Source organism: Pan troglodytes, chromosome 11, assembly GCF_028858775.2.
Source record: "Pan troglodytes isolate AG18354 chromosome 11, NHGRI_mPanTro3-v2.0_pri, whole genome shotgun sequence".
Taxonomy (NCBI): domain Eukaryota; kingdom Metazoa; phylum Chordata; class Mammalia; order Primates; family Hominidae; genus Pan; species Pan troglodytes.
This window is the reverse complement of record NC_072409.2, coordinates 28,115,382-28,140,609: the sequence shown is the minus strand read 5'-3', so window position 1 is coordinate 28,140,609 and position 25,228 is coordinate 28,115,382. Positions and strand designations below refer to the sequence as shown.

At 40.4% G+C, this 25,228-nt stretch overlaps 1 protein-coding gene and 1 long non-coding RNA gene across 2 annotated transcripts in view; one reads left to right on the top strand and one right to left on the bottom strand.

Moving 5' to 3' along the window:
• The window catches only part of LOC134807725 (uncharacterized), a 59,814-nt gene extending 58,416 nt beyond the window's left edge, over window positions 1-1,398 (top strand). The window contains exon 5 of the long non-coding RNA XR_010148883.1: window positions 969-1,398. This is a non-coding gene — a long non-coding RNA (uncharacterized LOC134807725). The remainder of the gene's footprint in view (window positions 1-968) is intronic.
• The window catches only part of TXNDC8 (thioredoxin domain containing 8), a 34,195-nt gene extending 11,622 nt beyond the window's left edge, over window positions 1-22,573 (bottom strand). Inside the window, exons 1-3 of the mRNA XM_063788429.1 lie at window positions 22,491-22,573; window positions 19,276-19,380; window positions 11,242-11,307 (exon numbers count right to left, since the gene is read on the bottom strand). Of these exons, the coding sequence (XP_063644499.1) occupies window positions 11,242-11,307; window positions 19,276-19,380; window positions 22,491-22,496 (177 nt within the window). The 5' untranslated portion in view covers window positions 22,497-22,573. The remainder of the gene's footprint in view (window positions 1-11,241; window positions 11,308-19,275; window positions 19,381-22,490) is intronic.
• Window positions 22,574-25,228: the final 2,655 nt, after the last annotated feature.

Below are 25,228 nucleotides of genomic sequence, written 5' to 3'. Positions count from 1 at the left end.
GTCCATGCATAATAGAACCAATTAAGCTCAATGATCAGTTTTTAAGTCTTTTATTATGAACATTTTCAAACATCCACAAAAATAAAATAATGAAGTGAACCCTCCTATCCCCTGCATTTGCCCATCATCCAGAGGCAGGTTTTTTTGTTTTTTGTTTTTTTGGCTCTTGTTGCCCAGGCAGGAGTGCAATGGCGTGCTCTTGGCTCACTGCAGCCTCCGCCTGCTGGGTTCAAGTGATTCTCTTGCCTCAGCCTCCCGAGTAGCTGGGATTACAAGCACCCACCACCACACCCAGCTAATTTTTGTATTTTTAGTACAGACAGGGTTTTGCCATGTTGGCCAGGCTGGTCTCGAACTCCTGACCTCAGGTAATCCACCCACCTCAGCCTCCCAAAGTGCTGGGATTACAAGCCTGAGCCACTGCACCCGGCCCAGGGGCAATTTTTTTTAATGCCAAAGACATTGAATCACCTGCAAAAATTCTAGTACTGCTGCTGCGAAATGTGAAGGGGCTGGAGACAGCGGTCCCCTCCTCATAAATGGACTTCCAAAAGTACCAATTAGACTTCAGAGTCTGACTAATGACACACTCAAAAGATAATTATAGCAAAATATCTTGGCCAGTTGATATGCAATTTTGGTTTTGATCTTCTTGCCTCAGCCTGCCAAGTAGCTGGGACTACAGAATCCTGCCACTACACCTGGCTAATTTTTTTTTTTTTTTTTTTTTTTTTTTTTTTTGTAGAGATAGGGTTTCACTATGTTGTTCAGGCTGGTCTTGATCTCCTGGGCTCAAGGAACCCACCTGGCTTGGCTTCCCAAAGTGCTGGAATTACAGGTGTGAGCCACTGTGCCCAGCCACAAGACACTTTTTTTTTGGTGGCAGGGGAGGGGGTTGAGGGGGCGGGGGACGCAGGCTGTAGAAATGTATGTACAATATAATTTCTTTTTTCTTTTTTTTGAGACAGGGTCTTGCTCTGTCACTGAAGCTGGAGTGCGGTGGTATGATCTTGGCTCACTGCAACCTCCGCCTCCCGGGTCCAGGTGATTCTTCTGCCTCACACTCCTGAGTAGCTGGGATTATAGACATGTGCCACCACATTCGGCTAATTTTTTTTTTTTTTTTTTTTTTGTATTTTTAGAAGAGATGGGGTTTCACCATCTAGGCTACCACCTGCTAGGCTGGTCTCGAACACCTGGCCTCAAAGTGATCTGCCTGCCTCGGCCTCCCAAAGTGCTGAGATTACAGGTGTAAGTCACTGCATCTGGCCTGTACAATATAATTTTATAATTTATAATGATATTATATTCTCTTTTTTAAAAAGAGGAGTTTACTAAAGCATTGAATAGTATGAATAAGATGAAAAGAATATGTCTAATAAAAATTTTTAAAATTTCTCTACCTTCTGTGGAGAGGTGGGCAACGTTAATTACTGTTTGATCCTATCTGGGCCCCTTTCTCTGACTCCTCCCCGCCCATCTGTTCCCCAGAGCCATCTGCATCACGTTGCAGGTATTTGAACACTTCCCCTTTGACTTTCACAAGACTCAAGACAGGCTTTGCAACTGCAAGGGGCTTGATTAAAGTTTTTGGAGGAGCTAAATAAAAATCAAGCAAGCAGCTTGAATTTATATGCACTCGAATTCAAGAACAAGAGCCTATAAAAACAATGTTAATTTTTTTCCTTATCTATACTGGCCTTCTTCTCAACTTGTTCTAATAGTGCGATATCAGCAAAATACAAATTTACTTTCATTTTCTTGTAGCTGATTTAGAAACTCTGCTTACAGATCTGATTCTTTGAGCATTGGTGGCATAAATAATGCAAGAGTGCTTTTCTTCTGTGTAGGGGTTGACAAGCTTTTTTTGTAAAGGATCAGATAATACCAGTTTTAGGCTTTGCAGGCCATTTGGTCTCTGTTGCAACTACTCAGATTTGCTGTTGTAATGCTAAAGCAGCTAGTGACAATTCATAAACAAGTGGGCATGGCTGTGTTCCAGTGAAAGTTTATTTACAAAAACAAGTGGAGGGTCGGATTTGGCCCTGGGACTGTTCACCGACTCTTATTCTGTGCCATCAACTGAAGTTGTTGAGGCTTCATGCAACTGCCTAAGAGCTAGGTACTCAGTACAATGTGGCTTTCTGTGGAAGGGCAAAAGCGTGTGCATCTAACGTCGTGGGAATTCACCTCAAGCCACACCTTGAACAGGAAAACTGATTTTGGACTCTGGCTAGAGGAGATGTCATTTTCCCCATTACTGGAAGTGTAGGGTGAAACTTTATTCTCAGGGATAAACATGGTTTGGGGGCCATTCCCTTCAATGGCTCATATACTTGTTCTCATGTTTCCACTGGAAAATCTGCTCAAATGCCCAGTATTGAGAAAATATGCTTGTTTCCTATATCCCTTCACTTCTCCCCATGTTTAGAGGTGAGCTTATCTGTTAAGCTGACACAAAGGAATGAACTTGTGCCTATCCTCTCTCCTTTTGGGGATGCTCTGCTCAAGGGACAGGTATGCTCTCTTCCCACTGTCTTTCTGCACAACACATGGGAAGTGGGCCCTAAACCTGCCCAGATAGATCTGGAAGGCCATCATACTATATCCTCACTTTTGGGGCTTGATAGTTGTGCAAAGCACCAATACCTCTTTTACCTGCACAGGTAAGTTTCTTCTTTGCAGCCCCAGATTCTCCCACAGGTGGGTCACCCCAACGTCTAGGCTTCAAGAGAATAGTAGGAAGTCTGTTGACATAGATCCCAGCCACATTGTTCAATGAGCACAGTGTAGCATTATGACTACTTATAACAAAGGTGATATTGTGATTAGCCACGTGACTCCTTGGGAGAAAAGAGTTATGCAGCAGGTCTGGTTGCTTTCTTCCTGTGTGTCTCCAAGAGAACTATGTTTGACCCTTCACCACCCCCTAGAAATGTGGCCCTCCAGGTGTTCTTTGTGCTGGTGATTGACGGACTTTGTTATATATTCCTGGAGGGATGGACCATGCCATGCTGGCGTGTCAAGTTGCTTTGCATACACATCAATATTGATGATATGCCCCTGGTTTTATTGTTGGGGTTCTGAGTTTCTATTGCCATGGCCTGTTGTGTAGCAATGGTTGCACAAGATAAGTGTATGTCACAACTACTCCCCTACTTCCACAAAGACCTCAGTCTCTGAGCTCAAAGTGGTGTTCCTAAGTAGGGCCATACCACATAGCTACCCGAAGTTCATTGCTAGAGAGAGAGCATTCCTATGTATCTGACAAGGAAAGACCTCAGAAGTCTCTGCTGGACCTTTCTGGACTCCATCAATGCATATCTTTTTTTTTTCTGCGCTTTTTCTCTGTATTCTTTGCTGTACTAAATCTTAGCTATGAATATAACTTGTGATTGGGTCTTGTAAGTCCTTCTGGTGAATCACCAAACATATCACTCCTATATTTCAACAACTTAAAATTCAGAGGAGAAGAGCAGGGTAGGTACTGGGGTAAAAAATTTAAGGGGTGGCCAGGCGCGGTTGCTCACGCCTGTAATCCCAGCCCTTTGGGAGCCCAAGGCGGGTGGATCACGAGGTCAGGAGATCGAGACCATCCTGCCTAACACGGTGAAACCCTGTCTCTACTACAAAAATACAAAAAATTAGCCGGGCATCATGGCTGGCACCTGTAGTCCCAGCTACTTGGGAGGCTGAGGCAGGAGAATGGCGTGAAGCCGGGAGGCGGAGCTTGCAGTGAGCCGAGATAGCACCATGCCCTCCAGCCTGGGCGACAGAGCAAGACTCCGTCTAAAAAAAAAAAAAAAATTAAGGGGTAACTGCCAAAACTCAGTAATCAAGATAAATATTATGTTAATAAGTATTATATAAAAGTATTAAAACCCAGTGCAAAAAATACATGATGAACAAAATATCAAAAATTTAAATAAAGGTAAGATTTAATCCTGCACTTGTCATATCCTGACTTGCTTGCTGCACCCTAATCCCTGCCTGGGAGAAGAGACACACGTGAGCCTTTGAACTGTCAAAGCAGAGAGCAGCATCTTTAGCAACGGTGCTGAAGGTTGCTAGATGTTTCTAAATAGTTACTACACTTTGCCTACTTTTGTTCCATCTCACTTAGTTCTTGCCCCCCGACCCCCAGTCAATCTCTGCCAGTGCATCGACTGTTTATGGAGTTGATAGGAACCCCTTTTAGGAATCTGCACCCTTCAGAGTCCTGCACTTGAGAGGTTTCTTTTTTTCCTCATGCAGAACATCTGTGTGTAACACAATCCTTGACAGGTTAAATATTATTGGGTAGGCAACCCCTGAATGCTAAGATGACTTAGCTTAAATGGATGTTGTAGTTATTGAAAGAGCCTTAGAGGTCTTCATAAACTTTATTTCTAAATTACTATTTATTTATACATTTTCAGAGAGATGGCTGTGCACAGCTAGATCCTGGGACTCTAATGATAGCTACATCTTCTAGTATTTACCAAGTCCAGTGCTAGGCACTTTAGATACAATATCACAAATTTGTCTGACAGTTGTTTAAAGATAGGTGGTGTCCCCATTTTACAGAGAAGGAAACTAAGCCTCAAGGTGGTTATGGTACATTGCCACTAATAAGAGGCAGACCTGGGGCTCAACCTGCAGTTGTCTGACTCTATAGATGGCAAAAACTTACTGAAGATGCTCTTTTGGGAGATGGATCAAGCACTGTGTTTTATGAAGTTGAACAGAGAGAAGTTGGGAACGTGATTCTCCAGGCACCAACATCTTCCTCAAAAGTATTGTTTACCTTATTGTCCCTACTTGGTCCTTGAAGACACAGAGTGTGTGACCCTTGCTTCCAATCTTGTCCTCTTTCTAGCATACCACGGTATCACCTCCTTGATATTATTTTAATTCCTGTACCTACTTGAAGGAGCATGCTGTTGAAATGACTTTTATAATCTCAGCAAGAGCCCTACAGTTCATAAACAAAGGGCACAAGCTTCCTCCCACTTTATGTGATAGCTCAGTCTAGCAGATGGGTTTTCCTGAATTATTCATTTGTGACTAATTTGTTTAGTAGCATCTATGTACTCATATCCCATCTCTCTTATGAGTGAATCTAAGTGCTTTGGGAAACTATTTTATTCTATAATCAAAGAATGAAAGATGGAGTCAACTTTTGATGGTTGGCTGATATTTAAGCAGTTGCCCCAAACTTGCTAATTCTTGGTTTCTCTTTCCCTACTCCATAGACATACACCAACCATGAGTTGTGTATCCAAATCTCATCTTGAGTTGTAGCTCCGATAATTCCCATGTGTCATGGGAGGGACCTAGCAGGAGGTAATTGAATCATGGGGGCGGGTCTTTCCTGTGCTATTCTCGTGATAGTGAATAAGTCTTATGAGAGTCTGATGGTTTTATGAAGGGGAGTTCCCCTGCACGCACCCTCTTGCCTGCCATCATATAAGACATCCCTTTGGTTCTCCTTTGCCTTCCACCATGATTTTGAGGCCTCCCCAGTCATGTGGAGCTGTGAATCAATTAAACCTCTTTCCTGTGTAAATTACCCAGTCTCAGGTGTGTCTTTATTAGCAGCATGAGAACGGATTAATACAATGGGTCTACAACCAAAGTTATTCACTTTGGGGATCCATTGATAGGCTTCAGACGGTCACTGAATATCCTAGTATTATCTCACATTTTAGTTTATGTGCCTATGTTCTTTTGTCCGGATGGAGACGGTTCATAGCCTTTATTAGATTTTAAGAGGTTCTATAAATCCAATTTATGAACAACTTACAAGAGAATGCAGTTTAATATTCTGGTTACAAAGACCAGACAAAGTTTTGGGTCCCCCATCTGGAAGAAACCACAGGAATGATCTTATTCACCACAATTAATCTTCCTGAAACATGGTGTGATGTCCTAGATGAAAACACTAAGGAGTACAGCAGGAAGGAACAAGCTCCCCTTATTTATTACCTGGAATTTGCTTAGGCTCTTCTTTGCCCTAGAACTAGGACATAACTTCAGCCACTGCTTATATTGCATCCCTGCCAGATGTTCATTCAATCTCTGCATGAAAACTTCAGCAACCAGGGATGGCCCATAATCTGCCACGGTCCTAGGTCAGTGTATATAGCTTTGTTTGTTTTAGTTTTTTCAAGTTCTATTTTACGATGTTTTATATACTTTGAAAATAATTGAAATGAGCTAGAATCAAGGGGAAGAAAAAATAATGAAACCATTCAAGGATGTTGCAGTGTGGGGGTGGCTGATAGGGAGTGCCAGGAAACTGCTGGTAAGGGAGATTACTGTGTTTGAGCAGAGGAGGCAATCCTGAGATTCTTGGTGGCCATGGCAAAAAGAGAAGCCCAAGGGATTCCCTAACTTTTCTGATCCAATGCAGAGAAGAGAGCCATGCTTTCAAGGGAGGTGAGTATTCTCCTAACTCTTGTGTTCTGGGAGAAATTATCATAAAGCTTTTTATACAATGTACATTTAAAAGGGTATAATGGACAAGTGGCTCTTTGCCAGATGTTTTATCAGAAATGTAAGACATTTCTTGTAAGAAGCCTTAATAGGAACTGAACTCTAGGTTTTATTTTTTAAAATAATAAAGTACACACAGTACTTAACTGCTTCAATAAGTCAGTTTTCAGTTGTGCTGTCCCAGATAAAAGAGAGGAGCACATGTATGGAGGTAGTCCTCAAAAAAGTGCATTTGATTTTTCTTGACCCACCAGGAAAACAGTGGATGTTCATGGACACCTTCCTAGTCAGTTCTATGAAAAAAAAAAAAAAAAAAAAAAAAAAGGAAATTTATAGGAACATGTCTTTTTGGCTGGCCATCCAAACCTGCCTCATCTGGTTCTAGTGACTTTCCTTGCAGGTCACCGTGAGGTAGGACCAGGGGAGAGTTTCAGAGGTGTCATGGCTTAACTGCAGCTCTGGAGGCAGTGTAGAAGTGGGGACCTCACTGACCCTGACAGTGCTGCTCAGATACCAAATCCTGCAGGCTGAGTCACAAGAGGTAAACGATTTGTAATACCCTCTCTTTAGGATCTCCTCCTCCTTTTTGTATCTTTTGCATAGAAAATTGATATTCTTTGTCAAATGAAGTCAGTATTACAAATTTTTCTGGAGGTTTTCAAATGATATCTAAATTGATCCAGGTATGAATCTGTCAAAGATATGATTACGATGTACAAAACGTTTAGAAGTAGACTCATTTGTATAATGTGACATAAATGGTCTCAAGTTTTTTTTTTTTTTAATTCATAACCAGGATGCTAAGTTACTAATATTCAATGATAAATTGAATCCCCAATAAAACTTCTTGAGATATGAGTATCCACATTATAATCAGAGGCTTGTTGGGTGACCCTGGAATTAGAATATGGAAGTGTAATCATCTTAATGGTTTAATTTGTTTTCTAATAGCTGCCTGGCAGAAAATTCAGATTTGAGATCTTTAGTGATCTCTGGAATGCAGGATCTATCAATTCAAAAGAGATACATATCCATTAGAGACCAGTTAAGATATAATTGTTTATAAATGTCCTCTCTCCCCAGCTTATTGAGGGCACTTCCATCCCCATACAGAATTGAGACCAAGCAGGGCCATGCCTTTCCTCAAAAGCATAGCTTGAATTGGTTCAAGAGCATAGACACATAATCAGTTGAGAACTCAGAGTCTTGTGTCATCATAAAATGGAGTAAAAACTGTTGAGTGGCAGCAGCTACCAAACAATATCAGCAGCAGAAGGAATAAAACCAGAAAATTATACTGAACTAGAGAGAAACTTGCCCTGAATCAGGTTGGTACCAGGACAGAATCAGGAGGGGAGGCTGAGCTGGCAGTGGGATGCAGGGAAAAAACAGAAGCATTCATTCATTCATTCATGCACTCACTCATTCATCACACACACGATGAGTATTTTCTATCCACTTGGGATTCTTCTAGTCACTGAGCTTTCAAATCAGACATGACCTCCTTCAGGTGCTTGGACTAGTATGAGAAAAATACATGAAGATCTGAGTTAAACAGAGAAAGGCTTGGAGCAGTAGATTGGGTCAAAATTATGCAGAAACTTGAATGCCAGCCTTAAATACAATGGTTTAGCCTTGATTCTATAGGCAACGGAGGGGGAGGGCATCACATGTTAAAAAAGGGGATGCCATACAGGGAGCTGTGCACAAATCTGGAGATGAGAACAGAGATATGGTGCTAAGTTGAGGGTGAGGAGGGGGCATTGCAATTGTCTAAGTAAAAAAGTATTTATAGATGGAACTAGAAGTAGGAATGACATTGCTAAAGGAGAGAGGTAGAATGGGAAATGGATTGAATCAAAAAGATAGATATCCAAAACGGATATATTTGACTGTAACAGGAGACAAGCCAGAGGAGAGCATAGGGAGGGATGAGAGATAAAGTCAAAAGTGAAGAAAATTTCCAGAATATAGAAGCTCATTAGTTAATGGTGCTTCTGTGTAGCTAAGGAATCAAGAATTGAGAAATGGCTATTTAAATTAGGTGCAGGGAGATCCTTGGTGACTTTAGAGAGGACAGAAAGATAAATAGATAGATAGATGAGGGAATGAGTGGAAAATGAGAATTGGAAACTGCAAATATATTCTACTCTTTTAACAATTACACCATGAAATGAAGGAGAGTAGCCTGGGAGAACACCAGATATGTTCATCAGAATTTTTTGGGTTGCAAGTGACAGAGAAACCAACCCAGAGTTTACATAGCTGAAGAATCTATGGGGATAGTGTAGGCTTCAGGCATGGATAGATTCAGGGTGCAGTCAATGCCATTAGTACCTCTTGGCTTGACTCTGTTTTCTTCTGTGTGGTAGATTTGTTTTCAGGTTTTACATGGTGACAAGCTGTAGTAGCTTCAGACTCATATCTTCCCAAATTCAAATCCAGTGATATCAAAAGAGAAGGTTATTTACCTAGCTGCTTAAGCAAAGTCCTGAAATTAGCTCTGGTTTGACTTGGATTGGCTTGACTGGAGTCAAGGGTCCATTTCTGATGGGGATGGAGTTCACTGGTTGGTGTAGGCCTGGAGATGGAGCCCTAAGGAAGTACATGGGATAAGAATGCAAAAGGGAGTGGTTCCTTGGAGGAAAATCAGAGTACTATTAATAGAGAATGGGTACTGGGTGCCAAAAAGAAGTGTCTAAACTCCAAGTTTTAAAGAGAGTAACTGATGGATAGAGGCCTGAAGCAGAAGGTAGGGAATGCAATCAAGCTGCATGGATGAAACTGATTTTGAAAGGAGGAAGCATTCTCATTTCCAAAATGGGAGTGAAGGAGAAGATAATAAAAGATGATATGTAGACAGTTGGACATCTAAGTCAGGAAAGTTGAGGGAGCATATGTTAAATAACTTTAATTTTCAAGTAAAAATCCAAATGAGGGAATACGTAGTGTTATTTTAAAAAATAATTTAAATATATTGCACCAGCTATATTACAGAAAATACTTAGAAATTGAAAATAAAATTCTGCAGCTAGCATATCCAATGTTTTCATTCTTTACACTTCAGACATAATCTTTACAAAGCTTAAGCATGCATTTTGCTTTAAATTATTCTTTATAACTTTTTTTTTGCTTGCATCCTATTTCATGGAGTAGATGTATCAGAATTTACTTAGCCTTTTTACTTAAAGACATTGAGATTGCTTTCATTTTTTAAAACTAGATATAGTGCTACAAATATTATTATACATGAAGCTGTTTTTTTTTCCTTGAGGTATTTCTGCACCGAAAGTTCCCAGGAATGGGGTAATTGTGTAAAACAAAATAAACATTTTGTGTCTCCTACATATGTTTGCAAAATCGCGTTTCATAAGGTATGGAAAATTGCCAATGCCCCCGGCCATATAAGAAAGTGCTAGTTTCCACCAAGTGCGGTGGCACATGCCTGTAATCCCATTACTTTGGGAGGCCAAGGTGGATGGATCACTTGAGGCCAGGAGTTTGAGACCAGTCTGGCCAACATGGTGAAACCCCATCTCTACTAGAAATACAAAAATTAGCTGGGCATGTTGATTCTTGCCTGTAATCCCAGCTACTCAGGAGGCTGAAGTAGGAAAATACCTTGAACCCAGGAGGCGGAGGTTGCAGTGAGCTGAGATCGGGAGATCATGCCACTGCTGTCCAGCCTGGGTGACCTTGCAAGACTCCATCCCCCTGCCCCCGACAAAAAAAAGAACAAAGTACTAGTTTCATAACTTGCTGAATATTTTAGACATTTCATTCCATTAATATTTTTAAGATAACTAACAACACAGTAAGCACTTAATGCCAGGATGGGTCTAAACACATGAGTCATGTTAATTCATTTAATTATCACACCAACCCTATGAGGGGAAAATTTATTATGATCCATGTATAAATAGGAAAACTAAGATATAAACAGATTAAATACACTACTCAAGGCGCTACAGCTAGGAAGTGCTAGAAGCAGTATGTGAATCATGGGAACCTGAATCCCAAGCCTGCGTGCTCAACCACTGGGCAATATTGCTTTGTGATAGGTTTTGGTTAGCATTTCCTCAAGTATTGTTTAAACTTGTATACATTTTTTTTTTTTTTTTTTTTTTGAGATGGAGTCTCACTCTGTCACCCAGGCTGGATGGAGTGCAGTGGCGCGATCTTGGCTCACTGCAAGCTCCGCGTCCTGGGTTCATGCCATTCTCCTGCCTCAGCCTCTCAAGTAGCTGGGACTACAGGCACCCCCCACCACGCCTGGCTAATTTTTGTATTTTTAGTAGAGACGGGGTTTCAATGTTAGCCAGGATGGTCTCGATCTCATGACCTTGTGATCTGCCCGCCTTGGCCTCCCAAAGTGCTGGGATTACAGGCGTGAGCCACCGCGCCTGGCCTGCAACTTGTATACATTTTTGTAAGAATTTCAGAATGTCTTTCTCTGAAAGAGTCTTTCTTGATGGTTTTGCCCCAGTGTAGAGATAATAGTGGGAAAATACTTATGGACTTGGATACCTCAGATGGTCTGAATGGGGAGATTTATTAATAAGTCATACATTTTTTAACCCTTTGTAAAGTTGTATGTAAAGTTGTTGTATGTAAAGTACAACATACTTGTATGTAAAGGATTATATTGGTAAGCATTAAAAATAAATGTAGTTATTTCATCCACCCAGGACAGCCAGGCTTTTTTGAGGGACTCTGATGGTTCTATAATCTAATTCAACCCTGCTGGTTACCCTGGAAACATACCTTCTGGCTTTTCTTGAACATCTGAAATGTGGGTATTGTTTTGATGTGACAAGTTTCAGCCAGCTCCTGGGAAAGCAAAGAAATGGCATGAAGTTACAGTATTGGTGTCCTCTCTCTGTACCAAGCATGTTATTTGGTAACTTTTTAGGAGGCGTGTCTGAAATTCCAAGGACACCTGACACTTTACAGACTCTCCTGCTATGAACTTTTCTGACATTCCTTCAGGAATGTCACAATGATTGACATAAAATGATTGATAGAAAATGATCGTTACAGCGTTCCTGGGCTTTTTCATCCCATAGAACCAGGAGGTGGGTAAGAGATGGAGGCCACAACAGAATAGATGCTTATTAACAATATGAGCTGCATTTAAAGGACCTCGTGAAAGAGTACAGAGGGGCCCCAGTGGAACTCAGTATAAGAAGGGCTTATTGCAAAAATAGAAAAGAGTAAACAAATCTTTATAACTCTACTTGAGACGTGGAACGCATCCTGATCTAGCATTTTAAGTAAGGCTTATACATGTCTTTCTTTTAAGTCCTTCACTGCCAATCTTTGTGAAAGATTTGGAGCCAAAATATGAGAAAATATGCCAGAATCCCAATTGTTTTAATCTATTTCAAACTACTTTCAAAGGTTAGTTTTTGTTTTTCTTGTTTAGGAGTCAAAAGAAAATTAGTCACCCACAGGATCAACAGAACAGGACATCTCTCTCTAATATACCAATCATTTTGTTGGCATTAAATCTCTTGCCCTGCTACTCATGCACACACACACACACACACACATGTGAAGACATACTGTATTATAATTTTTCATGACCACACAGTGATAACAACTGATACATAAATTACTATTAGACAATTACGCATTTTGTTTTACCTTCAAAGACAATGAGCTCTAATCAAAAAGCCAGACAATAACACAGGTTGGCAAGGATGTGGAGAAATCAGAGCTCTCATCCATTGCTGGTGAGAATGTAAAATGGTGCAGCTGCTTTAGAAAACAGTTTGCCACTTCCTCAGAAAGTTAAACACAGAGTTACCATATTACCCCAAAATTCCAATCCTGGATATATACCCAAGGGAAATGGAAATTTTGTTTACACAAAAATTTGTACACTAATGTTTATACCATTTTTTTTTTTTTTCTGAGATGGAATTTCGCTCTTGTCGCCCTGGCTGGAGTGCAGTGGCGCAATCTGGGCTCACTGCAACCTCTGCCTCCCAGGTTCAAGCGATTCTCCTGCCTCAGCCTCTCAAGTAGCTGGGATTACAGGTGTGCATCATCATGCCTGGCCAATTTTTGTATTTTTAGTAGAGATGGGGGTTCGCCACATTGGCCAGGCTGGTCTTGAACTCCTGACCTCAAGCGATCCACCCATCTGGGCCTCCCAAAGTGCTGATATTACAGGTGTGAACCACTGTGCCTGGCCAAAGTACTGATACATTCTATAATATGAATGCACCTTGAAAATGTATGCAGTGAAAGCAGCCAGAGACTAAAGACCACATATTCTATGATTCCCTTTATAGGAAATGTTCAGAATAAGCAAATCTATTTTGCTTACTGTGGATTTGTGGTTGCCTAGGACTGGGGGGTGGAGGATGGAGGGAATTGGGTGTAACTACTAAAGGGTACAGTGTTTCTTCTTAGAGTGATGAAAGTGTTCTAAAATTGACTGTAGTGATGATTGCACAACTCTGTGAATATAGAAAAGGTAAAGAGATAGTCATACTAGCTGTGTATTCTGAATTTATAGGTTATGATTCATCCTAAAGGGCAATTAAACACTCACACTTTAATGAAGCTTGAAGGAAATGGAGAAAGGGAACTTCTATTATGCTCTGGGCACCATGTCATTTATTTAATGTATTTTATCTCATTTTATCTTCGGTTAAGTGTTATTATCCTGTTTTACAAATGAAGAAACTGAAGTTTATGGAGGTTGAACTATAATGGGTCATAAAATCATTAAAGGGCAGAATGGTAGATATCACTTTTTTCATTCTAAAGCTCAAATGCATTCTAACATGTGGATAGACCACCTGTTGGTACCTCTCATCATTACAAATGAACAGATGTTAAAAATAATAATTTTGTAGAAACATTGTGTGTATTAATAAGACACACTTTGTTTGAGGTTATGGGGTTGATTATTTTTGGGGGGGATGGGATGAGGAAGGATGGCTCCAGAGACAGGAAGAAGGGATTTCTGGGAATTTCTTATGATGCTTCAAAAAAACACACAAAAAGCATAAGATATTGCAAGAGAAAAGCAAAATATATTAAGATGTCTGTAATGCACTGAGGTAGGTTTTAGAAATTGATTAACAAGGCCGGATGCAGTGGCTCACGCCTGTAATCCCAACACTTTGGGAGGCTGAGGCAGGTGGATCACCTGAGGTTGGGAGTTCAAGACCAGCCTGACCAACATGGAGAAACCCTGTCTCTAATAAAAATACAAAATTAGCCGGGCGTGGTGGCACATGCCTGTAATCCCAGCGACTCGGGAGGCTGAGGCAGGAGAATCACTTGAACCCAGTAGGCAGAGGTTATGGTGAGCCAAGATCACGCCATTGCACTCCAGCCTGGGTAACAAGAGTGAAACTCTGTCCCCCACCCCCCAAATAAAGAAATTGATTAACAATCCATCACAGGGATGAAAACCATCTTTCACCTTGAGCTCAACTTTAACAGATTTCTATTGTCTCCCTAGAGCAACTCTGCTGAGGAGGATTCTGAGGCAGAACGCAGAGCAAGTGGTGAAGAAAACTGGGATTGATTAGTGAGGCCTGCCACAGCATAAGAGGGGAGAGGGGTATCAGGAGAGCTAATCTTTTTCTTGCTAATCTTTTTTTTTTTGCTTTTAAGTAATACAAAACATATAAGAGCATAATTAGGAAGTTTACTGTAGTTATTAGAAAAAATGTAAAATTCTAGTTGATTTTAAATTGGTCATGTATTAATAATTACTGAGACAGTGCTATTCAATTACAATGCCTTTGGATTTTGAGTATCTGCACAGAAGATTTAAGATTCGTACCGGAGAATTGTTCACATCCACATTAGCAAAAAATACATTTTGGTATTTCACAGACATAGCCTTCAAAATAAAAAATAAATATTTCCCATTAGTTTGGTGTTAATATTAAAATACACACTGGAAGTGTCTTTTCAGTAGAAAAGAAAATTGAACAAAAAGGCTGTTAAAGAGGACTAAGCATCATTCTGACATTTCACTACAGCCTAGAGCCTGAAGCATCAAGTCAAATACCAGATGATGCCAAGGTCAGATGATGTAAGGACCAGTGGCAGAAGCAGAGTCAAAGAACCAAACTGAAGATTAGAGTTTCGAGGTTGGCAAAGACATAACAGAATGTGCGTGGTGGATCCAGACTTACTTTGTGGGGTGGAGGAAGGGATAGTAGAGTAGCTTTCTCCTGGGAGAGCAGTTGGGGGAGTCTGTCTTCAGTGATCTTTGAGATACAGTTCTCCGAGCCAAACTCTACCTTCTCTTGCCTGGCATTTTGGGAGGTGCTGGTGCTACTGGTGCTAGAAGGCTGTTCTGCTTGAAGCGATGACAACATTTTAATGCTGACCATTAACCTAATTTATTTGCACTCCTGTTGCTGTCTCTCTGTGCTCTACTATGTGTGGAAACTAGATTTTCCAGGTTCCATTGCTGGCTGACTTCCAATTAGCTTCTTCCAATGGGAAGTATTTGCAGGAAATGGAAGGGGAGGAGGGAAGAAGTAACTCCCTCCTACTTCTGTTTTGTTCTGGAATCATCTTTGGCAGTGGCGGTGACCATGGTGCTGGTAGTGGGCCTAGGGGAGGAGGAAGTGGCAGCAGCCACAGCAGCAGCAGTGACAACAGTGGCCTGTAAATGTCAGCTCCTGGGTGTCTTTTCAGACAGCTGTGTTCATACCTTAAGGGCACTTGATGGCATTTTGAATTGTTTGCTTAAAATCATATCTCATGTATTTCTAGTCGCTTATTTCTGTTGATCTAACTCTAAAATGTTTCCTGAATTTTGATCTTTCCTTTTCCTCTGAAAGTCACTGCTCTAGTTTTGGAAAAACCTATCATTACTGACATTCACTCTGGGTTTCCTGCTTTTAGACTTTCCAATCTATTCTTGTGCAACCTCCAAAAATATTTTCTAAATGCCACATTTGATTGTGGCAAAATCCTTCTTAAAATTGTCCTATTGGACTCTCCACAGCAGTTTGTTAAGTTATAACACAAGATCCTACTTGATCTGGCCTCAGCTTCCTTTTTGAGGCTCATTTTTTGCCACTTCCATTGCACACTATATGTAAGCCTCACAGACTACATATTGCCTTCCCCCGATCACATCATACAATTTCTCAACAAAATTTTAGCCTCTCCTTTTCCAGAAATGTTCTTTTCAGGGATCTATGCCTAGTGATCCTCTTAGCCCAGGATCAGCAAACTATGCCCTGTGGACCAAATCCAGCCCTCTACCTGTTTTTTTAAATAAAGTTTTATTGGAACTAGTTGCCCATCTGTTTTTGTGTTGTCACTGGATTTTGCACTACAGCAGCAAAGTTGAGTAACTGTGACAGAGATCATATAGCCTGCAAAGCTGAAAATATTTTCTATCTTGTCTTTTACAGGAAAAGTTTGTTGAACCCTGCTCTTGCATAATTTCAATCACTTCTTAAAACCCACATTTTCTTATGATTCACTGTTTTTTTTTTTCTTGTTGTAATACATCCATTAGCAATTTCTTCAGAGAGATTCTGTGGTTAGTAAACTTTTAGTTTTTGTGTGTCTGAAAATATCTTGAATTCTTTCCCTCTCTTGAATAATGGTTTTGCTAACTAACTTCCATTTCACCATCCTGGAGAGCCTGGAAAGGAAAAGTGGTGAAGATTTCTTTGCCTCCCTTGCAGCTAGAGTTCTGGATGCAAATTTCATTTTACCAGTCAGATGCATGCCAGTGTAAATGAGACAGAAGCTATTTTCTTCTTCTTTTTTGGTGGAAAGCGAGGTCATGGGTACTGGTTGTGCTAGAGGCAAGCAGTGGTGGCAGCCAGACTCAGGGTCCAGAAATTAACTTCTTAGATGTCCAGAGGCCATGGTGGCTGTAGTAGCTGCCTAATTCTGCTTCTGACTCTGACCACTGCTCTGTTGTTGGTTCTTTAACTCCCAATCATGGCCTCCCATTTCCCGTGACTTCTGGTTATGGCAAAGTTAGAATCTCCACATGTGGGTCTGTGGTGCTCTGAAGAGTGGTTCGTGGAGTTTCTGTCCCAAGCCCATTCACCCAGTCTTCTGATGATTTTATGAGCATTTAATTCCTTGTATTAAAATTCTTTTCTAATTTGGTTCTAATGTGGTTTATGTTTCTTGCTTTGATCTCTGACTGATACAGTCATCTAACCTTTTTGATACCAGGGACAAGTTTCATGGAAGACATTTTTTTCCCCAGACTGGGGGTGGGGGGGTGGTTTCAGGATGAAACTGTTCCACCTCAGATCATCAGGTATTCGATTCTCATAAGGAGGGTGCAACCTAGATCCCTCGCATGTGCAGTTCACAATAGGGTTTGCACTCCTATGAAAACCTGATGCTGCCACTAATATAACAGGAGGCAGAGCTCAGGAGGTAATGCTTACTCGCTGGCCGCTCACCTCCTGCTGTGTGGCCAGTTCCGAATAGGCCATGGACCTGTGGAGTGGTACTGGTCCATGGCTTGGGGGTTGGGGACCCCTGATCTAGGGTAAGTAAAGTCTTCCTCCAACCCCCTCATATACTATGAGTAAAAAAAAATTACACACATAATACAGGAATGTCTTCTTTTGCAAAAGTTCAAACATTACAAGAAAAAACTGGTTATGGCGAAGTTAGAATCTCCACAGGTGGGTCTGTGCTGTTCTGAAGAGTGGTTAAAAAACTGAACACTAGATATTCTGTGGCAAAGTCAAGGAGATCCTCTTTCCTAAGTCTTGAGTGTCAGCATGGTAGGACCTGTCAGAAACTAAAATGTTCCCTCAGAATATTCTTCATTTTTTATTTTTAAATACAGACAGGGTTTCACTACGTTGGCCAGGGTGGTCTGGAACTCCTGGCCCCAAGCAATCCTCCCTCTTTGTCCTCCCAAAGTGCTGAGATTACAGGCATCAGCCACCACGGCTGGCCTCCCTTCTAGATATTCTAAGAATTTTAGGCAGATAAGGGATGTTGTGATGTTATGTAGCCAGTTTCTCTATTGGAATATAAGTTCATTTTAAATTAAATATCAAAGATTGTGACTGTGGTTAAAATTAACTCAGGCTGTGACTGAGGCTCAGGTGGATTAAAAAAAGTAGAAATGTTAGAAACCTTGCTAAAAATAAACCAGAGTATTTTTAGCTGTATAGAGTATTCTTTATATTTGAAGGAATAAACTTTACAAAAGTGACCATAAAACCATGTAAAGTTTTATACACTAAGGAAAAATGAAAAAAAGTGCCCTGAGATTCTTTCTGCAGTATGTTATACCAAAAATAAATATATAAAATGTTAAAAACTGTTAAGTAGGATATTACAGAAATTAACCAGATAAAATATTGTATAGATATTAAAAGATTCATTTGGAGACTATGAAAACATGAACCAATGTGTATGTGGGAAAAAGATTTAATATAAATATATAATTACAACTCGCTAGAATGTTTTACAAAGTAAATCAAGGACAAGAAAGGAACATGCAAGACGTATTATTCACCTCATTGCAATAACATGTACGGACCTGGAGGACATCATGCTAAGTGAAACGAGTGAGTCACCATAGAATAAATACTGCATGATTCAATTTTTATGAAGTATGTAAAATATAGTCAACTTACAGAAGCAGAAAATATAATTGAGGTTGCCAGGGAACAGGGAAGGAGTAAATGAGTTGTTTAATGGGTATAAAGATACAGTTGTACAGGATGATAAGTTCTAGAGATCTGATATACCAGGCATCCTCAATCCCAGGGCCAGTCTACGGCCTGTTAGGAACCAGGCTGCACAACGGGAGGTGAGTGGTGGGCGAGCTGTCATTACTGCCTGAGCTCTGCCTCCTGTCAGATCAGCGTGGAATTAGATCCTCCTAGGAGCAAGAACCGTATTCTGAACCGTGCATGTGAGGGAGCTAAGTTGCGCTACTTATGAGAATCTAATACCTGATGATCTGAGGTGGAACAGTTTCTTCCTGAAACCATCCCGGCACCCCCTACCCTAAGCCCTAGTCCATGGAAAAATTGTCTTCCACAAAGCTGGTCCTGGTGTCAAAAAGGTTGGGGACCACTGTGATATACAACATAGTGCTTAGAGTTAACATTAGGGTGTTGCACACTTAAAAATTTAGTGTAGATTCCATGTTAAGTGTTCTTATCACACATACACACACACACAAAAGCAGATGTACACAAGGTTTCATTTGGAGGTGATGGATTTTGATTGTGGTGATAATATCATGGGTGTATACATATGTCCCAACATCAATTGTATACATTAAATAAACAGATTTTGTTTATTTAACAATTATACCTCAATAAAGATATTTAACAAATATATATCAATAAAGCTGTAGGAAAAATAACAAAGACATATGGTTTGTTCTGATAATAAGGTTGAAGAATTGGGAGAAATTTATTCTTTTATGTTATATTTAAAAACAAATATCATATTTATCTGTATTCTAATCCAGTGTTTGAAAGTTCTGAACTCTTGAAACTTTGGTAAAATGTCATTGCTATAATATGAAGAATCCATTAATTTGTACAATTGGACTCCTTTGCACATCTTGGGATGTTCTTGCAGAATTACCTGTGGACAAGTAGTATTAATCTTCTGGTGTGTACACTCATTATCTAATTAGATCTCAGTATATTATCTTCAGTTAATCAGGGTGCTTCAAAAATCTATGGCTCCAGAATGGCTCATAATTGCCAAACTTTTAAGAATTACTGGGAAAAATATTCTGGAACTTTAAATTTCTTCTGAAACTATGAGATAGATACTGGTTGTACTCACGTGGAAAACAGGAAACATCCTTTTGCAGGGACCACACCGTTTTGAAGAAAATTGAACCACTGCGAGTTTGTGTCCGGCAGCTGTCAAAAATGTTTTAAATTCATTCTGAAAACAGAAAATAAATGAGGAAATGTGCATAATCACTGAATCTCATGACATTTTGTAGAGAAGAAGATGACAGATTAGTTTGGTTTTGGTTTTGGTTTTTTTAAAGCCAGGGTATCACTATGCTGCCCAGGCTGGTCTCAAACTCCTGGGCTCAAGTGATCCTCCTGCCTCAGCTTCCCAAAGTGCTGGGATTACAGGTGTGAGCCACCTTATCTGGCCATGTTAGTTCTTAAAAACCTTAACCAGGTGTACCATGCCATTGTTCTCTAGCTGACCCCACCTTAAATGTCCCTCATGTCAAATATATTTCTCTTTGTAAGTACATAAAAATCATGGAAGTCTATGCACCAAAAAGGTTGGTAATGGAAGTCGATAACGGTGGTTACCTCTGAGGAGAAACAGGTTGGCCAGGGAGGGATGGGGGCTGGAGGGTGGAGGGATGGGGGCTGGAGGGTGGATATCTATAGTACTGGATTTTTATTAAACAAGGGCCTAAACATGCATGACTAGTGAACTTTAAAAGGAGAAGAATTAATCTCACACCTTGAGTAATTTCTTGTTTTTTTGGGGGGAAGTGACCATTATTACAGCTACAGTTAAAACTGTACATTTAACGATTTGACATGCTTATTGCTGAATGTCAAGTGAATTTCCCATCAACTGTTTGTATCATCTAAGTAAATAAAGGTTTCCCTTCCTGGGACTCAGATGACTGCATCTATATTTGCTTGCTTTATGACAAGTGACTGGTCCTACACTAGTTATTTCATGCATGATTGATCTCCCCAAGTCCTTACAGGATTTAATCTTGACTCATTCCTGTACCTCCCATGATCCCTAACTGACACATAAGTGCTCATAGTGTACTCATAGAGTAAGTGCTCATAGAGTGTTTTCTTTATTTTAATTTTAATTTAATTTTATTTTTTGGAGACAGGGTCTGGCTGTTCATCCAGGCTGGGGTGTAGCGGTGCGATCTCAGCTCACTGCAGACTCTGCCTCCTGGACTCAAGCCATCCTCCCACCTCAGTCTCCCAAAGTGCTGGGATTACAGGTGTGAGCCACCCCGCCCAGCCTGCGTGTCTTCTTGATGAATGAATGATTTGCTAATACATGGTACTCTGTTCAAGATTTTTCCTTTTCTCACTGGAATTGCAACAACTGTAGCTAATTTACTCTGTGCCCTATATTCTCTCCCATAATCTTTACAACAACACTACAACGTGTGTGCTATTATTATCTCCATTTTACAAATGAGAAAAGTGAAGTTCACTAACTTTATCATGATCAGTTAGCTGGTGAGTGGTGTAGCTGGCATTGGTATCCTAGGCAGCCTGACTCCAGTTCCTATTTCCTTAACCACTGCAGAAAATCCACTCCTGAGTTCATTATAGAATTAGGACTTATTCTCCCTTTCATTGGCCCTAATTGCATTGTGTGCTTATTCCTGGACCAAACATTAAGAGGAGGGGGATGGGATTGTTAATTGTATTAAGTCAAGCAAGGCCTATTCCCACTATGGATGGGTTTAATCCATACAAATGACATGTGATACAGTTTGGCTGAGTCCCCACCCAAATCTCATCTTGAATTGTAGCTCCCATAATCCCCACATGTCATGGGAGAGACCTAGTGGGAGGTAAATGAATTATGGGGGTGGGTTTTTCCCATGCTGTTCTCATGACAGTGAGTCAGTCTCAAAATATCTGATGGTTTTATAAAGGGCAGTTCCCCTGCACACGCTGTCTTGCCTGCCGCCATGTCAGACATGCCTTTGCCCCTCCTTCACCTTCACCATGATTGTGAGGTCTTCCCAGCCATGTGGAACCGTGAGTTCATTAGCTCTTTTTTTCTTTATAAATTACCAAGTATTGGGCATTTCTTCATAGCAGTATGCAAATAGACTAATACAACATGCCTGCTCTATAATAGCCTTGACAATTATGTGGCTACTTTGTTTAGTTTCAATCAGGTGAAAGTGATGACTCAAAGAAGATGCACTCTCTTTCTTTATCAATATTCCTCTAGGAGGGAGTAACTAACTTTTCAGAGAGCCTTGCCAAGCCTTTATTTCTCACTTGCTTCTGAAGTTGTAAGGTAGATGCTATCCTCACAAGCTCCCAACACTCTTCACTTTCCAATAGTTTTTGTTTGGGTGTGAGCTGGCCTAGTTGGACCCATGAACTTGACTTGACTAAACTATCTGAAGGGAATACTCTCATAGTATAGGTATTTATTTAACATATGCGTATTGAGGCCTATACTATGCCAGCTTCTGCACAAACTGCTAGGATACCACTGTGGACAAAAACAAAACAAAACAAAACAAAAACTATGCCTTCTGTCTCCATGGAGTTTACATTTTAGAATGGGAAGCTTACTATAAGGTCAATAGGTAATATTTGTAGTATATTAGTGCTAATTGCTAATAAAGAAAATAAAAAGAAAATGAAGTAGGAAGGAAGAATGGGGGTTGGATTACAACTGTAGTCCGGATGGTCAAGGTCAACCTCAAAGAGAAGGTGGCATCTGAATAAAGATGGGATGGAGATCAGGGCCTCCGGAAAGGTCCCTGGGGAGGAGATGAAAGGTCTTCTGCGGGAATAAGGCTCCAGGCTATTCTGTGACATCCCCAGAACATTAAAACAATAAGTGTCAAAAGCATTAGCAAATGTGTGATGTTTCAAAACATGTTCTTATGTCAAAGTTACAGGGCAGTACTCTCTTTCAAGCTGGTGTCATTTTTGTGATCTGTATAGCCACCTTTGGGGAAAATGTCACAAGTCTAAATCTGAGAGTGCTGGTGGACATGAGGCTCAGGCCACAAACCCCCTCCCCTCCTCCAGCTCTTGACTTCTTGTAATGAGGGCAGGCATCAGAAGGTCTGGGTTCTAATGCCCACACCACCTCTTAAACGAACTAGCCCTGAACCTCTCTTTTAGAGGCAATTTTCTCCTTTATAAATCAAGAATTATCTCTGTCCTATACATGAATTTAGATTTGTTGTGACAGCAACATTGGCCTGTTCCCAATTTTCCCACCCCATTCCACATCTGGGGTTTCTGTTCTTTTTCCTTGGATAAGAGAAAAGATGTGGACTTCCTTACTTCCATGGAATTTTCCAAGCACAACTGAGGTAGGATCCATGGGATCAGATACAGGATGGGATGTACTAGGAGCTGGTCTGGGATTCACCTGAAGTCATGCAGGAAATAAAAGTCCAGGAGGAAGAAAGCCCTTCTTTATCAATTTGCCCCTTGGCTGCTTTTCTTGATAGTACCATCCCTCAAGGAACAAGATAAAGAACAAGAATTTAGAACTCTCCCCTTGCTACAGTGCAATGATAGAATACTGGATAGAGAGAACATGTTCTTAAAGTTTTTCAAATCTGTTCCCAAGATGGCCACATTTGAAATATTCAGTGAAGCCAAATAAATACTTGCAATGTCTTTAATAATCTGTACCATGATTACACCAGGGAAGTGCTGATGAAAATCCCCTGTTGGTTTAGTTGGATCACTGTAGCTGTCTCCTATTTATTACAGTATCCTGCCTGGAATACATGGGTAACTTCTCTATGACATCATTAAACATGTCATCTCAGAACCTGGAACTTTGGCAGACTTTGGATCCTATTTCACTTTTATGCCATGACTAGTTCACCTGTGGACAGCCAAGAATCAGAAAACTGAGGGCTTTATATGCAGAATCAGTAATGTGTTTGCCTTATTTTCATCTTTTATAACCTATTTCTAAATATCCTTCTCCCTTCTCTAATCCCTCCATCCCATCACCAAATGAGAAGTAAGCAGAGTAATATTAAATAGATGAGATTTTCAATTAAGAATTTGAAGATGCGATTTTGCTGTTGAGAAAAATACTAAAGTCTTAACCCTATAATAATGAGTTTCCTGTAAGTTTGATTTCATGAGTCATAAATTCCCTGAACTTTGTTATTTTGCTCTAATTATTTAGAGAGTAAAGAAATGTCACTTTTATGCACTAGATCAAGGGTTGGCAAATGTTTTCTCTAAAGGAACAGATACTATTTTAGCTTTATGGGCCTCATACAGTCTTTGTTGCATGTTCCTTATGTTTTTGCAACCTTTAAAAAATGTAAAAATCATTCGCAGCCAGTAGGATGTACAAGGAACAGCAGCAGTTTGCTGACCCCTGCACTTGATGGTTTGCCATTTTCAGAATTGATGTCAGAAAAATTCTGAACATGGCCATGGCCAATGTTCTTCAAATCTACAGAGCAACAAGAACAACCAAAATGAGAAATAGTAGATTCTATAATAAAACAAAAATAGCAAAATCCTTCTTTCTGTTTTTCTATATATGCAGCTCTGGGCCTTCAGTCATGTGTTGCAATGAAAACTCTCAGATGGAGACAGTGGCTGCCTCTGTAGAGGTATTTGAAGTATGCGTGTAACAAAATATCACATGTACTCCATAAATATGTAGAAGTATTATGTATTGATATGGTTTTGCTGTGTCCCCACTCAAATCTCATCTTGAATTGTAGCTCCCATAATTCCCAAGGGTTGTGGGAGGGACCGGTGGGAGATAATTGAATAATGGGGGCAGTTCCTCCCTACTGTTCTTATGGTAGTGAATACATCTCCTGAGATCTGATGGTTTTATAAGACGTTTCCCCATTTGCTTAGCTCTCATTCTCTCTTGCCTGCTGCCACGTAAGACGTGACTTTCGCCTTCTGCCAGAATTGTGAGGCCTCCCCAGCCACATGGAACTGTGAATCTATTAAACCTCTTTTTCTTTATAAATTACCTAGTCTTGGGTATGTCTTTATCAGCAACGTGAAAAGAGACTAATACACGTATTAACAAAAAAAAATTTTTTTTATTATACTTTAAGTTTTAGGGTACATGTGCACAATGTGCAGGTTAGTTACATATGTATACATGTGCCATGTTGGTGTGCTGAACCCAGTAACTCGTCATTTAACATTAGGTATATCTCCAAATGCTATCCCTCCTCCCTCCCCCCACCCCACAACAGGCCCCGGTGTGTGATGTTCCCCTTCCTGTGTCCATGTGTTCTCATTGTTCAATTCCCACCTATGAGTGAGAACATGCGGTGTTTGGTTTTTTTGTCCTTGTGATAGTTTGCTGAGAATGATGGTTTCCAGCTTCATCCATGTCCCTACAAAGGACATGAACTCATCATTTTTTATGGCTGCATAGTATTCCATGGTGTATATGTGCCACATTTTCTTAATCCAGTCTATCATTGTTGGACATTTGGGTTGGTTCCAAGTCTTTGCTATTGTGAATAGTGCCGCAATAAACATACGTGTGCATGTGTCTTTATAGAAGCATGATTTATAATCCTTTGGGTATATACCCAGTAATGGGATTGCTGGGTCAAATAGTATTTCTAATTCTAGATCCCTGAGGAATCGCCACACTGACTTCCACAATGGTTGAACTAGTTTACAGTCCCACCAACAGCGTAAAAGTGTTCCTATTTCTCCACATCCTCTCCAGCACCTGTTGTTTCCTGACTTTTTAATGATTGCCATTCTAACTGGTGTGAGATGGTATCTCATTGTGGTTTTGATTTGCATTTCTCTGATGGCCAGTGATGATGAGCATTCATGTGTCTTTTGGCTGCATAAATGTCTTCTTTTGAGAAGTATCTGTTCATATCCTTCGCCCACTTGTTGATGGGGTTGTTTGTTTTTTTCTTGTAAATTTGTTTGAGTTCATTGTAGATTCTGGATATTAGCCCTTTGTCAGATGAGTAGATTGCAAAACTTTTCTCCCATTCTCTAGGTTGCCTGTTCACTCTGATGGTAGTTTCTTTTGCTGTGCAGAAGCT